The sequence below is a fragment of the Pygocentrus nattereri genome, chromosome 24, assembly GCF_015220715.1.
Source record: "Pygocentrus nattereri isolate fPygNat1 chromosome 24, fPygNat1.pri, whole genome shotgun sequence".
Taxonomy (NCBI): Eukaryota; Metazoa; Chordata; class Actinopteri; order Characiformes; family Serrasalmidae; genus Pygocentrus; species Pygocentrus nattereri.
Window position 1 is genome coordinate 24,360,043 of NC_051234.1, and position 15,953 is coordinate 24,375,995.

The 15,953-nt window shown below is 39.3% G+C and overlaps 1 protein-coding gene across 4 annotated transcripts; it reads left to right on the plus strand.

The window, feature by feature from the left end:
- Window positions 1-1,821: 1,821 nt before the first annotated feature.
- chodl (chondrolectin) lies at window positions 1,822-14,479 on the plus strand. 4 transcript variants are annotated; one of them, XR_005129594.1, is made up of 8 exons: window positions 1,822-2,282; window positions 4,434-4,782; window positions 5,447-5,604; window positions 9,208-9,258; window positions 9,351-9,446; window positions 9,535-9,631; window positions 13,127-13,208; window positions 13,334-14,479. XR_005129594.1 is itself a non-coding variant. In XM_037534152.1 (8 exons), exons 1-7 carry the CDS (start codon window positions 2,198-2,200, stop codon window positions 13,155-13,157), a joined length of 867 nt encoding a protein of 288 aa, XP_037390049.1. In that variant the 5' UTR covers window positions 1,822-2,197; the 3' UTR covers window positions 13,158-13,205; window positions 13,334-14,479. The 4 variants fall into 4 exon arrangements, 3 of the variants coding, with proteins under 3 accessions (XP_037390049.1, XP_037390048.1, XP_017572516.1); XM_037534152.1 differs by having other exon boundaries at window positions 13,127-13,205; XM_017717027.2 differs by lacking the exon at window positions 13,127-13,208 and having other exon boundaries at window positions 1,834-2,282.
- Window positions 14,480-15,953: the final 1,474 nt, after the last annotated feature.

Genomic DNA, 15,953 nt, shown 5'->3' on the forward strand with positions numbered 1-15,953 from the left:
CTTTTAACGTAAGTCAGTGAAACCAGACGTTTTTCCAAGTCATTTGGTTTATTTCTTTTGGTCAATTCTTCATGAAATTTACACACAATGTAAAGGATAACAGGTATTTCCAAATTGTGTCAAAAAGTGAAAAATGTAAAAAATGGACAAGGTTTTCTTCCGACAGCAGTGAAGTGTGACAGAAACACCTGAACTCAATCATTAGGAGGGGTGGTCACATAACGTACCTGCCTCTTTGGCCTATCACAGTTTACATTAATTCACACAGAATATACGAGAAGTGTTTCAGCCTGGATCGCTTTTTGAACAATGCTCAATACAAGGCAGAAATTTACATAAATCAGAAATAATCACAGTAACAACAACAACAATAATAATAATAATAATAATAATAATTATTATTATTATTATTAATATTATTATTATTATTATACATTATACTTATATAGCACTTTTCAAGAACTCAAAGATGCTTACAGGTTTTCAAAATACAGAACAGTAAAGACAAACATGAGAACACGAAGCACAGTCATTACATTACAAACAAAAACATAGCAGGACTTGGCAAAAGGGCTGGTTTAAGACTGAGAACAGTTTTGAGCAATAGAAAAAGATAGGTTTTAAGTTTAGATTTAAAAGTAGAGACAGAGTTAGCCTGTTGAATATTTAAGGGAAGAGAGTTCCAGATTTGGGGAGCCAGAGAAGATGTTGAAGGATGGGTGTAATACACTGATGTGCACGGGTGAGAGTGAGGAGGCGAGCTGCAAAGTTCTGTACCATCTGGAGTTTGCATAAATGGGAGGAGTTAATACCAGCAAGTAGAGAGTTACAATAGTCCAGGCAACTGGAAATGAATGCATAATGAATAAGGGTTTCTGCAGCAGACTAACAGAGTGACGATCAAATTTTTGCAATGTTACGGAGATGGAAAAAAGAGGTTTTAACTACAGACTTGATGTGTGCACTGAATGAAAGAGTTAAGAAGGGGACAGAGTAACAAAAGCAGCTGGTTTGTAAGTGATAAAGAGAGGCTAGGTTAATAAAAGGTCTTAAATTCATAAATTATGAATGTTTTTGGCACATAAAGGCATGAGAATGTTATTATCAGACCTCAGGGGCCAAAATAAAATATATGAAGGTCTAGGATGTTGCCCCTTTAAGTAGTCTTGTGGATTTATCACAATTACAAAATAAGAAATTTTAGACATATTGCCTAGATTTTAGTGAAATTTGCCAAGGTATCATTTGTTGGAGTTTAGACAGTTGCATCATTAGGAAGCTCAGAAAAATGTGGGTCCAGAGTTCCAGAAACATTACCTGCCTCTGTTTGTACACATTTAATTGCTTCTTTTATAATCTTTATATATGCAATGGAGTGTGCTGAGTATTTGAGCCCCCTTGTGTCTTACATCTAGGTGGCACGGTGGCACAGTGGGTGGCCTCACAATGAGAATGATCTGGGTTTGATTCCCTGGCTGGGAATTTCTGTGTGGAGTGTCTGTGTGGGTTTCCTCTGGGTGCCAATTAGAGATACTTAATTGGCCCTAGGTGTGAATGTATGTGTCTGCCTTGTGATGGACTGGTGGCGTGTCCAGGGTGTTTCCTGCCTTGCACCCAGTGACTGCTGGGATAGGGTTAGGGTTAGGGTTCACCCCATGTCTGCGTGGGTTTCCTCCGGGTTCTCTGGTTTCCTCCCAGTCCAAACACAATTGGACTTGCTAAATTGCCCCTGTGAGTGACTGTCTGCCTGCGACCTGTCCAGGGTGTATCCTGCTGGGCTCCAGCACCGCGACCCTGAGGGAGAAGCGGCTTAGAAAAATGAATGAATGAAATGAACCGTTTCGTTAATCTGAGTGAAACCCAGCATCGCTAGTTATCTGAGGAAACGTCTCGAGGGCAAAAACTGCTAGAACACGACCTCGCGACGCCACTTCCCGCGCTTTTTAGTTAACGCTCCCTTTGACGACGCGTCTTCAGTTTGGACTCGCGTCACTGAGGGCTGTCATTACCGCACACGACCCCCTCCAGCCTCAGCGGATCAGGAGAGGAGGGGAGAGGTGGGGAAGGGGGGGAAACCGTGCCAACCGCAGAAACCGACAGCGCAAGAGCGCGCCAGTACACGGGTGAGCGGCAGGAAGCGGTTGGCGCGCTTTTCCTCAGAACGTTCACTGTGGGGAAAACGCAGCGAGGCGCGAGGATGCGCGCGGACTGCCCGGCGCTCGAGCTCCTGTGTGTTTTCGCCGTGCTGGTCTCAGGCAGCCGCGGCGCGCGAGTCGTGAGCGGTGAGTTTTGATCCTTTAAAGATGATCATTTTTAATAACGGGTTGTAGCGGCAACGTAAGAAATAAGCGGTACATTAAAGCGCCCGGCTGAACTCCAGCTGCGTGATGTGTTAGCTGACTAATTGCTCCACTTCAGTATCAGAGTTTATGATTTTTTAATTCACAAACAGCGTCGTCTGTGTACGCGGTGTAAAATACAGAGACAGAGCAGAGAACAAAGATCACCAAGATGCGGAAAACACACAGCACTCTGCACGATACAGCCTTTTAACCCGTTATAGTCCATTTTTTACTTTTTTGACATTGCCGGAGCACAAAACTGAACATCTTTTTTTTTTTCAAATTACTCAAATCTTTCGACTAGAAATTGAGTTTTTATATTCATTTCAGTCTGTTGGTCAGCTCTATTGATTTTTAGCTAAACAATAGATCATACAAATCTGAGTGTTCATAAAAGTAGAAAAAATTACATGCAATTAAAAATATTCAAATGGATAATATTAAACAACATCTAACCTATAATTATCTTTAGACCAATCAGGAGAACTGTGTTGTTTTTCCTTATTATGTGTAAGTGTATTAAATCTATCTTTTTTCCATGATTGCTCTTAATACTTTCAGTGTCTATTCTGAGTCCTTAATTTTGTGATAGATAGATAGATAGAAGTGAGAGCCATCTATCTATCTATCTATCTATCTATCTATCTATCTATCTATCTATCTATCTATCTATCTATCTATCTATCTATCTATCTATCTATCAAGCCCCAGCCGTCTGGTGAAGAGCACTAGTCCGGTCTTTCTGGTGGACTACACGAAGCTGAATTTGCTTGAATGGTCTGAGGGGGACAGAGTGAGGGTGCCAGACTGCACATCTGAGATAAAAAAAAAAAACAAAAAGAGGATGAAGGAGAACAATAGAGGAGAAGGGTTTGGGAAGAAGAACGGAGGAGAAATGTTGCCTTTTCAGCAGGACTGGGTTGGGGAGAGAGTTTGAAGGTCTTAATCTGGGATGGAGGAGGAAGCAGGATCACTGTCTCTAGATTCATGGAGGAAGAAGAGGAAGTTGTTTGGAAAATCGCTGAGTCCGGATCTCCCCCGGTTAGCCCCCAGCCCATTACTGTCCTTAAAGTGATGATAGTGCAGATCTAGACCAGGCAATTATTTAAAGTACCTCCTGGGCAGTGAGCTAATGTTATTATTAGACTTTTAACAGACTGTGTATTAATCACAGATATCGTCCTCAGCACTGAGCACTGCCATATCCACAGTGTTTTACAAGACTGATCCCCTCGGTTTACGATTCCACCCCAAATTCAGCCTCTCAGTTTTACTTTCCACGGCTTTTGCTCAGCAGCCTAAACATTTTTGAGTGCATGCTTTGGACTTGGATGTATACCCATTAACTAGTATAGAGCCTTTACATTATATATATATATATATATATACATATGTATGTATGTATATTACTATATATTGTTATATACATCCTATAACCCCTTTTGGATCATTATTCTTAAGCTAAAAAGTAGTGCTTCTCTCTGTATACGCTCATGTTAACAAGACTTCATGAAGGGAGGAAAAAGGTATCTTTTGGAAAATGTCAGGGGTTAAAGTAGCTGGTCAGATGAGTCCTAGTTGAGTAGTAGATTTTTTGTGTGATATATTTGAGGCATGCGCTTGATTATAATACATTTGATGTGTTCTTGTCTTTAATAAACATGATGGTTGGTGGATGAAAGCCAAAATTGAAGGGTAATAAATCTAGTGTTGGGTGCATAATGCAGTGCATTTGCTATATTGCTGGGGGTGTCTACAATAACCCATACAATGTCAACAATGCACTTGGTACCCGTTATTGTGTATTGTAATAGCATGTAAAAGGCAGACCACTAAAATTCCAAAATACACATTATTTGTTGTTGTTCTGTTATTATTTCCATAAGAGACACCAACTGTACCACGGTGACAGAGCTGTGTTATTCCTTCAACATTTGTTAAGACATTGTTCAGTATTTTTGAGTCTAATGTTTGCTACACCACTTCCACAGACATTTATTTCTATATTTAGTAAAGAACAGAAAACTCAGGAATAAAGCTTTTGTCTCTCTTTTGTGAGTAAAGCAGAGAACTGGTCTGGACTCTCTGTAGGTCAGACGGTGTGTGAGGGTGGCCCTGAGCAGCCATGCTATAAGATTGCCTACTTCAGAGACATGGCGAGCCGCGTGGCCTTTGGGGAGGCTCTGCGGGCGTGCGAGGTGGACGGCGGCTCATTGTTGAGTGTGGAGAGTGCAGCGGAGCAGAAGCACATTGAGAGTCTGCTGCAGAAGCTCAGTGGTTCCTCCACAGGCAGTGTTCCAGGCACAGGACCCTCCATCGCTGATGGAGATTTCTGGATCGGCCTCACCCGCACTGACAGCGACAGCCCCCAGGAGCATGGGAGCTTCACCTCCTGCCCTGACCTCTACAGATGGACAGATGGCAGCGTCTCACAGTTCAGGTATGTTTATGAATCATTGAATATAAATTAAAAAAAAATATTATATATATATATATATATATATATATATATATATATATATATATATATATGTATAATATTTTTAAATAATGGCAGATGGCCTAATAGCTGTAAATAATTAAGACATAAATTAACATACAACACCAAAAAAACATCATACTAACACCCTGATCAGTGTATTTACATGCCTATAACATTACACAAGGCTATTATAAAAAATAATATTTTAAAGTCTTGGTATTCATAAAAAATGAATGGTAAATTTCAGGCTTTCTCAGTAAACTATGAATATAAGCTTAAATCAAGACTGGAGCAACTCAATTGAAGACATTAATGACCAGGGCCAAAGTAATGGCAGAACAAGTGAGTGATATGGGAGGGTGCTAGCTTTAAAAATGATCCAATAAGGGCACTATAAACTACTTGAACTGTTCTGTGGCTGTATTGATAGCATGACTGTAGCGATTTTCAGTGATGCCATATGAAAGGAAAGCCCTGAATTATTCAGAGAGCGCAGGGCCTGGGAAAATGGCTGGAAATGGTGGGCGTCTGGTGTGCGTTTATCTCAAAAGGCTTGAGATTCTAGTCTTACCCCTTTCACCATTTCATTGCTGTAAGCTTCAACCCTCTGTTGGTCTCATAGGAACTGGTATTATGATGAGCCATCATGTGGAGGAGAGGCTTGTGTAGTCATGTACCATCAGCCCACTGCTCTCCACGGCCTGGGAGGAGCATACCTTTATCAGTGGAACGATGACAGGTGCAACATGAAGCACAATTTCATCTGCAAGTATGAGCCAGGTACAGTAACACAGGTTGTGCAATATATTCTCAAAAATTCATACTGAACCGGCACAAACTGGAGCAAACAGCATATTTATATTGTCCAAAAAAACATGCATCTCCAAAATAGTAACTTTACAGCAGAAGGCAAAAAACATGCTTCACTTTTTTTTGTAAATAAAGGTAAAGAGGTTTTATACCAAGTAATTTTGTAGCATTTCTATTGGTCCATTCATCATGGAATTTTCACACAATGTAAAGAACAATAACACACACTGGTGCAATACATACAGTGCATCCGGAAAGTATTCACAGCGCTTCACTTTTTCCACATTTTGTTTTGTTACAGCCTTATTCCAAATTGAATTAAATTAATCTTTTTCCTCTAAATTCTACACAAAATACCCCATTGTGACCATGTGAAAAATGTTTTCTCGAGAGTTTTGAAAATTTATTAAAATTAAAAAACAAAGAAATCATATTTACATAAGTATTCACAGCCTTTGCTTAATACTTTGTAGAACCACCTTTGGCAGCAACTACAGCCTCAAGTCTTTTTGAATATGATGCCACAAGCTTGGCACACCTATCTTTAGGCAGTTTTGCCCATTCTTCTTTGCAGTACCTCTGAAGCTCCATCAGGTTGGATGGGAGACGTCTGTGCACAGCCATTTTCAGATCTCTCCAGAGATGTTCAATCGGATTCAAGTCTGGGCTCTGGCTGGGCCACTCCAGGACATTCACAGAGTGGTCCTGAAGCCACTGCTTTGAGATCTTGGCTGTGTGCTTCGGATCGTTGTCCTGCTGAAAAATGAACCGTCGCCCCAGTCTGAGGTCAAGAGCGCTCTGGAGCAGGTTTTTATCCAGGATGTCTCTGTACATTGCGGCATTCATCTTTCCCTCTATCCTGACTAGTCTGCCAGTTCCTGCTGCTGAGAAACATCCCCATAGCATGATGCTGCCACCACCATGCTTGACTGTAGGGATGGTATTGGCCTCGTGATGAGCAGTGCCTGGTTTCCTCCAAACATGACGCCTGGCATTCACACCAAAGAGTTCAATCTTTGTCTCATCAGACCAGAGAATTTTGTTTCTCATGGTCTGAGAGTCCTTCAGGTGCCTTTTTGCAAATTCCAGACGGGCTGCCTTGTGCCTTTTACTAAGGAGTGGCTTTCGCCTGGCCACTCTGCCATACAGGCCTGATTGGTGGATTGCTGCAGAGATGGTTGTCCTTCTGCAAGGTTCTCCTCTCTCCACGGAGGAACGCTGGAGCTCTGACAGAGTGATCATTGGGTTCTTGGTCACCTCCCTGACCAAGGCCCTTCTCCCCCGATCGCTCAATTTAGACGGCCGGCCAGCTCTAGGAAGAGTCCTGGTGGTTCCGAACTTCTTCCATTTACGAATGATGGAGGCCACTGTGCTCATTGGGACCTTCAACGCAGCAGTAATTTTTCTGTATCCTTCCCCAGATTTGTGCCTCGAGACAATTTTGTCTCGGAGGTCTACAGACAATTCCTTTGACTTCATGCTTGGTGTTTGCGCTCTGACATGCAGTCAACTGTGGGACCTTATATAGACAGGTGTGTGCCTTTCCAAATCATGTCCAATCAACCACAGGTGGACTCCATTTAAGCTGTAGAAACATCTCAAGGATGATCAGTGGAAACAGGATGCACCTGAGCTCAATTTTGAGCTTCATGGCAAAGGCTGTGAATACTTATGTAAATATGATTTCTTTGTTTTTTAATTTTAATACATTTTCAAAACTCTCGAGAAAACTTTTTTCACATGGTCACAATGGGGTATTTTGTGTAGAATTTTGAGGAAAAAGATTAATATAATTAAATTTGGAATAAGGCTGTAACAAAACAAAATGTGGAAAAAGTGAAGCGCTGTGAATACTTTCCGGATGCACTGTACTGCACAAAAACACACGTGAAAAACAGTCCAGCGGGGCTGGGAAGGCTACTCTAAAAAAGCATTCTTTTACTGACTGATTACCTATTAAAATGCATTTGTAACCTAATATGAAGGATTACAATATTAAAGTAATGTAATCTGACTACTTTCTGTTCCATTTGAATTACTTTCTATTTAAGCTGAATAATTAAATAAACAATTTCAACAAGAGTTTAACACAAGGCAAACACAAAAACTGCCCTGTTCTATGAAACAATAATAGATTATAGGTGACTTAAGTATTGTGCCTCACAATAACGGTCATATTTATCGAAATGGCCAAATCTAAGTGGAGCAATGTATGCAAGTAGTTAAAACAAAAAGCTGACAAATCGTATAGTATAATTTATTTGGGTTTAGACACTAAAAAGGTGCTTCAGAAATCAGGAATCAAACATGAGTATAACAGGAACAAAAATTAAAAATTGTAGTACACTAACACTAAAACTCAAGGAAACAAGTAATCACTGTAGAATGACTCGGTTCAAATGTAATATAGTTAAAAACTATATTGCTCTTCTGGGATTTTGCCTTATTTATTTTCAATCTGGTAGAATTCTTCTTTTGAGACCTTCATCAGCAACAAATACTGGCTCCTAAGGTTTCATACTGGTGTGCTGTGCTGGGTTGATCGTAATTTGTAGAAGCTCCTTCAGCTTTCAGTGGATTCAGCAGCCCAAAGAAATGAATGTGATTTCCCATGAAAGCTAAGTGGGAGCTGACCATCTTTGTTGTAAATAGTGATTATTTACACAAATTAACATTTTGCACCATCATTCAAAACCTACTGGAGAAAGAAAGCATACATGCGAAAATGAAAATAACTTTGCTGTTCATGAGTCTTTGCTTTCTACTCATGTTTTAAAACTTGTTAATTAATGTTAGCTTCAGCTAATATGAGAAGTTAATGTTCCCAATTTTTTAATTTAAATCTAGTTCAATTTTAGGATTTTATGTAGCAACAAATGAGAATAAAAGAGTTTACGCTCTGTTTACTGTAAAATCTGGATACTGAAAATAAGGGTAAACAATTGATTTAAATATCTTTGTTAAACACTGCAGATCTTAGTTCTCCCTATCAAAATAAAACACTGGCTGAATGAAACACCATGAACTGCTGCTGGGAAGGGGGATTATTTAGAAATCTCTCCTGGCAGCAGGACCCTCCTCTCTTGCTTCTTCCCCAAATTAAAAACTCTTAAAATCTCCATGATTCATGTGACATGTTTATTCTTAAAAACATTACCATTTCTATAATGCACCTGTAATCTGATTACTTTCTTTCTTTACTGTAACAGAATACAGTTAGGGGTTATTTTGTATCATGATTACATAATGTTACTACATGTGTTACTTCTCAACCCTGTACAAAAAAAACAACACCACATACTGTAACAACACATACAGGAAAATACACTGAAAATATAATAGAACAATGCATACTGTAATAACACAAACAACATGTCCAAGAAAAACACATTCTGCAAATGTATATTAGGCCCACGCATAATGGAATAACGTACTGAAACAACATATGCTACAACACATTGTGAAACAAAACACTCTGAATACATTGCACTGAAATTGCGCAACTTACTTGAATGCGCACTCATGTTCATGCTGGTATGTCGGTGTTAAATGTTATCATCATCCGTAATGCAGAGAGCCATCTGGTGAAAGCACATGGAGACAGGCCTGGAGGTCGTGATGCAGGTGAAGCAGATGGCAAATCTCTTATTATCTGATTTATGTCTGATGTGTAAACATGCATATTTACACCAATTTTCATGCTGCTCTGCTGGCAGGCCTACCAGATCTTTCAACAGAACATGAAGAAGAGAACAAAACACCTGCTGTTAATGAGGATGAACGCTTTCATGTCATGGTGGCAGGACCCTCAAGTAATACCAATGCTAACTTGTCTAAAATATAAGATTTTTATTCAGATATGTGATTCCACTGTATGAATACATATTTTTTATGTTGTAGGTATGCTGCTGATTTATGTTATCATACCTACCATTCCTCTACTGCTGTTGATCCTTGTGGCCTCAGGGACCTGCTGCTTCCAGATGCTGAGCAAGAGGTGATAGCATGCGTACAACAACCACAGTTATTCATTTAGCGCATGTTCTAGTCCAGGGCCAATCACAACACAGTTGATGCTAAACTAGTACAAAATAATCAGGGAATCTGCAAAGTTTAATGAATCATATATGCAACAGCCATAGCATAGGTTAATTTAGTTAAATAAATATTATTGTAGACCATGAGTACAAAAATATGTACATACAGTTTTTTTAAATGAGCAAATGTTAAGCCTGGAAGATTGCAGTGCTTAAAGAACTGAGAGCACACTTGTGGTTAGGGTTAGGATTAAGGTCTGAAGTTTTCATTTAAAGCAACAGAGACTGATGACAAAGCTAATTTTGCTAAAAATGTATGAAAGAGCCCAGACAGCAAGAAGACAGCAGGCCACTGTTGGCCCACTGATAGGAAGGCTGGTGGCCCAAGGGCTTTTTGCTCAGTGTTCACTTGGAGGCTCACTGATGCTTAAGTAAAGTATTAGACAAAAGCCCAATTTTTATTGCTCATTTTCACAGTCCAATTTCCTTCTTTTCCTTCTATTCTTTCATAATAATATCAATATCATGAATAAAGACGGTTATACAGTTGTAACCAATCTAGCACACCATAACCAACATTTTCAACAATATCATTTTATATTAGGCCAAGTCATTCATTTTTTTCTCTCATTTGTATATGATATTTGTCTTTTCCAAAATACAAGGCTAAAACTGAGGAGATTATAAACTATTTAGACCTTGTATGCAGGACAGTAATCTGGGTGGTCCAATGATGGACCAGCAGTGGCATACAGTCAGCAAGGTTCGGACAGATATTCTTACCATCTGGGAGCACAGCCGCCAGTTAACATTATGCAAATAGAGTAAAGCTAACTGTTTGCCTCTACCTTCCATTTAATGTTAGCTAGCGTGTTTGGTCAGCTGAGTCTTTTAAGGGTCACTTTTCTTTCCAAGCATGCTTATAAGTGACCAAACATGCTAACATGGCTAACAATATATGGAAGCTTTTAGTTACCATTTGGCCTGACTCCATTAGCATTTTGGGTCAAGCCAATCTTTTGAGGGACAGTTTCATTCAATCACTGAGGGGCACAAATACTAAAGCACTGAGATTTTATCTTATATGCATAGTTAGATCTTGCAGAAGGACATGCTAAACAACTGGAGGTAAAAAGTACCTGAAAACTCCACGTCATCCTACAGCAACTGTACTCATCTCAACAGTAATCACAAACTCGATATGAATACTGCTGCACATTAGACCATTAGCATAAGGCTAAAGTGCTAACAACACTGCCCTAGGCAGGCACTAATGGCATCTATGCTATTTCCTGACCAATCAGTGGTAGTGGAGTGTGACAGGAACTTCCCTTCGTTCCCTTTATTCCAGACTAAAGCTTTTTTTAATTTAATGGAATTTGTTTGTTTGGTACACTGCTTACTCAGTAATAATCACAGAGCTTATGAAAGCATTATTAGAGGATACGTTTAGCTTAGCGGTGGCGGTTTCTGTCTACTGTTGTTTGTCACTGTAAGGGCTTGGCCTGCTGCTGCCTTACATTGCACTGGCAATACACACAGAGAATTTAACTCATGCTTCACTTCTCATCAGTGTCCTGACCAGCAGACATCAGGCAAATGCTGAAGCAAGCACTGTCCCTCTCACCAGTGTATGAAACTACACAGCCTGGTCCAGCCCCCCTTAGCGCCAAGACTTCTGCTTGGCAGGGCAATACGAAGTGCTTTATTTATGTAATTCATTATGTTTATTAGGCCCCCACTCCCTCAGAGTGATGGCTTTTTAACATATTTTCAATCACTCAGCCAGACTGGGCATCCTTAGACAATGCATTTAATCACTGCCACTAACTGGCTTCACTCTGGGCAGTAAAAGGCTTCCTGGAGCATGTTCAAGTCCTCAGGGTAAACACCCTTTGCTCTAAGCAGCTGTAATGCTTCTGTTTTACAATGTCTGCCATTATCAAGACTCAACATAATCTGAGAGAATTAAAGTGACAAGTAGATTTGAATCCGCAGTTCAGCGAAGTGTCATTTTGTGTACAGACAAAAGCGCAGGCAAAAGGCTTTAATGATGCGACATCTGATTTCATTGAATTTGTCTGTACAACACTTTATAACGCTGCTATTCCTACAAATCAGTCATATGCAAAAGTTTGAACACACTCTGTCAAATCACACCTTAACACACCTTCTGCAGGGAACCTACTTAAATATGATACTTTATTTTTTGCAAATTTTAGTGCATAGTCCCTATTTTGCTGAGATACATTATAAAGCAAATACAAAACATAAAAGGAGACCACATTTTTTTCCCTGTTCAGACATGAACACTAACATTACTGTTATACCAATAATATTTTTTATGCCTCTCCGCGTTATACTCGCCCAAATTTAAATAGCTATGAATAAGAGCATCAGCTAATAATGTAAGTGTAATGTTTACATATTTGGTGAAAGCCTGAACATTATTAAAAGTAGTACTAACAAGTACTAACAACTTGCACCAGCACTGGATGGCTAAATGGTTAAAAAAGAACTGTCTGTGAACAGGAGATAATATGTGACGTTATCTATAAATAAAAGACTGATGCCATTACCTACGTTTGCTAATGTTAGCTAGATTACCTGGTGGGAACAATCTCTTGGACTTTCGGTAGGATTCTGTATGGTTATTGTGTTGACCAGTATGATTTGACAGCTTTTGCACACTAAATGTTATCGTTATTGATAATACAGCTCAACACACTTAAGTAATTAGCCTCTTTCTGCAGGCTCTCTAGTGGCCATTCCACTGGTAGAACAGAAATCCATAAATTTTCTCCATATCTCTATGACCAGATTATATAATGTAATGTTGTCACTCTCCGTTGAGCTGCTAGCGAGCAACGAGGGGTGAAACAGTCATGCCAGCTACAACAGGAATACAGTGAAACTTGTGTTTGCTATCTGATGGCTGTTGTCACATCGAACTGTGCAGCACGCAGAATCTATTTTGATTCTCCTCCTCATGAAAATGACAGCAGAGTCATACAGTGACATCACATTAGGAAGATGAATGGAAACTGCCATATAGTGCCAGAAAAAAAACTTAAGCAAATTAAATTTAGAAGGCAAATGCAGTTTGAGGCAAGTGTGATGATGCGGGCATGCAGATTGCACAATGCTAATTGCTGGGGTATAAGCTTCCATTACTTGTTAGCTACATTAGCTTCGTAGCTGCAGTGCAAAACTAAAGCAGCAGAATTCAAGCACCAAATATGTCATAGCAGATGCGCTACATTTGGAACAATATTGTGGCGTCGGCATAGATTAAAATGCGGGAAACATTGCGTATTAAAGGCACATGCGTTTCTACTCCATGGCAGATGGTAACTTAAATTACCCCACAGTCCAGCACAGAACAGCACATGCATCACATAGACACACCTTAGACTAACAGCTTATTTACACTTTAACGTCTCTCCTTACCGCAGGCGCAGCACTCCCGAGAGCCTGTGCTCATGACCGCTCTGCATGGCCGTGCCTCCCGTGCTTCCACAGCAGCATGGCCTAGTAGTGGGAACCTACAATATTATTAATGCAATAATAAAAACCATACAGAAATTAGGCCACAGATAAAAAAAAATAATAAAAAATAATAATGTTACATATTTTGATCTCTCTTACCTTTTTGTGTACAGAAAACCACGGACCAAAACGAGTGTGAATCAATCAACACTCTGGATCTCAAAGACGCCAAAGTCAGACAGCGCGATGGAGGTCTAAAAAAGAGAAAACTCACATCTTCCCATATTGAAAGGGAGCCCTGCTGTGGCCCACCCAGACGGTCTATACGGTCTACATTCTTGTTTGTCCAGTTGTAAGTTGTATGTGGTCTTCTAACGCAAGGTGATATGCATCTCAGTGTAAACACTTTGGTACACTTCACTCTTCTGCAATCTTTTTCCAAGAAAGCCCTTGCTCTTTTGGGCCAAAATGAACCTTTGTTGATTATTTAAATGATTTCAGTTTCTTTTTTTTCACCCCAAAACATCTTAATAGAACTTGCATTCCTTCAGTCTCCTCCTCTCACTCTCCTCTCCATCAGAGAGAGTGATCAGTGCAGTCAGTTGCAGAGGGGAGGCCACCAGTAATTGGCTCCAAAACACAGAGCGATTAAGTTACTGTAATTAAGACAAGTGCGAATGGGACTCACATAAAAAGAGGACTGCAGAGTCCCAGCTGACACTAAATTGAGTAAAAATGATTGAAGACTGCAACAAAATGAATTAAGCAGTGACAAAATGGCAAAAAGAAAATCCCCAGAGAACAAAACAAAGTCTTTAATCGGAAAAAAATAAGTTGACATTTTAGAAAATAGAGCAGAGTTAGATCAATCGCTCTAGAACTGGGTTCCAGACCTCTTTCCACACAAGCTCCATCACCTTTAAAAAAACACAGCTATTCTCATTGATGCAGGACTGTTTCATTACCTTCAAGTAAACAGAACCACTATTAGAATGGACTTGTGCCATTACATTAGTTCTGCCTAAGTGAACATGTGGATATTTTTATATGATCTGTTTCATGTGCTGCCAAACCCACATTTCATATCACTATTATATATGCAGTTTTAGCATGTAATGCCATTTTTATTATGACATAGTTAGTAATATTTATCACAGTACTCATGACCATTAAAAACTGCATATATAAAACCGACAAATCCCTGTGATTTGAAAAGTATGTCATATAAAATGGGATAAACTGCATCGTATTAATGTGTTGATTCAAATTTGTGCTAGTAATCTGCTTGTAAATGAAGGTAAACACGGTTCATAAGAGTGGATGTATTGTATGTGTGTGTTTGAACTGGAGAAGTTGTACAGGTTTGTTTCTTTTTTAAAATATTTTTGGGACAGTTGCAAAAATGAAATAAAGGGATAATTGTGAAGAGTGTGGCTCTAAAATGGTATTATATATGGCAGTATTGCATCTGTCAGTGAGAGTGTACAATACAGTGAAAAAATCAGTGTTGAATAATGACAAATCTATTAGCGTTCAATTTGTCCACACTTCACTTTTGTGCACATACTGCAACTTTAACTCCTCCATCCTTTGAAGCTTAAAAGCAACCAGTTACAGCTGAGTCATCCCAACAAAATTGTTCCCAAAGGAGTCACTGACATTCTGTTCCCCTTCAAAGAGACACTAACATTCAGCCAAACAACTACCCAAACTCACCTCAGCTGCCTTTACATTTCTTTCTCCTGTACATGTAATATGGCAAAAGGAGATATTTCTGATGAGATTAGATATAAAGTAATCAAACAGCCTAAAATCAAAGGAAAATAAAAAGAAAAAATTAAGTGGGAAAATAAATGATGTAGAGAATGATGCTGTATGTCTCCTTCAGATAAAGGCATCTTTTAGTCGTGAGAAGATAACTAGGAGTCTGAAAGGATGGCTAGCTGGCAAGAAGTGGTTGCTGAGAAAAGGAAATAGTCAAGAAAGAAGAAAACTTGTCTTAGAACACCAAAACCAAGTAAGGTTTTCTCGACTGATGCCCAAATTTGTCACTGGGATTATTTGGATTGAAATTAAGACTAAAATTTGGAGGTGTGGAAAAGTATCCCTGCAGATTTTTTTTGAAAAACTGAAACCAAGTTTCCTCAAAAAAGAAGGGAAGCTGTAATAAAGGCAAAGAGTGGGCATAATATCTTACTTATTTGTAGTTGTTAAGGCTTGTGTGTAATTTTCTGTAAAATATCTGTTCTGCTTTTTTTTCTCAATTGTATTTCCAATCAAAATAACCAGGTGGGGGTGGGAGTTTGGGGAAGATTAAATAAACAAAGAATGGTCTCTGACTTTTGCACAGTCATGTATATTAATGGGAAAAGTATTGATTTTAGTAACCATTTGTAACAATAGATCATTCCTCCCCAACTGATGTTCAGTTTCATAGGAAAATGGAGAGGTAAAAGGAAGCCATATGTCTGTCCGACTAAATTTGACTATAATAAGTGTATGTACTACAAATGACACATTACAGCCTTCATATTTTACATTTATTTTTTGTCAATTTGCCACTAGTGTATATTCTCATTTTTTCATGCTTTGCCAGATTGTAGTGTCTGCAGAGACAGAGACACATCTCAGCCTGATTAATGAAAATGTCTACAGATACATAAACATAGAGACCACTTGGACCAAATGTTTTCTGGTAGTGCAGATGATGAGCACATGCAGAAGCTAAGAGAAAGATGAGTGTAGCCATGGACGCATTAAAAAAATGTCTTGGATTGGAATGTGCCTCAGCCT

Bases quoted from the DNA above. Each gene is read 5' to 3' on its own strand.
- chodl (XM_017717027.2), top strand. From the start codon at position 2,198: ATGCGCGCGGACTGCCCGGCGCTCGAGCTCCTGTGTGTTTTCGCCGTG. The intron at 9,259-9,350 runs GTGAAGCAGATG...CTCTGCTGGCAG, and splicing joins GCCTGGAGGTCGTGATGCAG to GCCTACCAGATCTTTCAACA. The intron at 9,447-9,534 runs GTAATACCAATG...TTTATGTTGTAG, and splicing joins CATGGTGGCAGGACCCTCAA to GTATGCTGCTGATTTATGTT.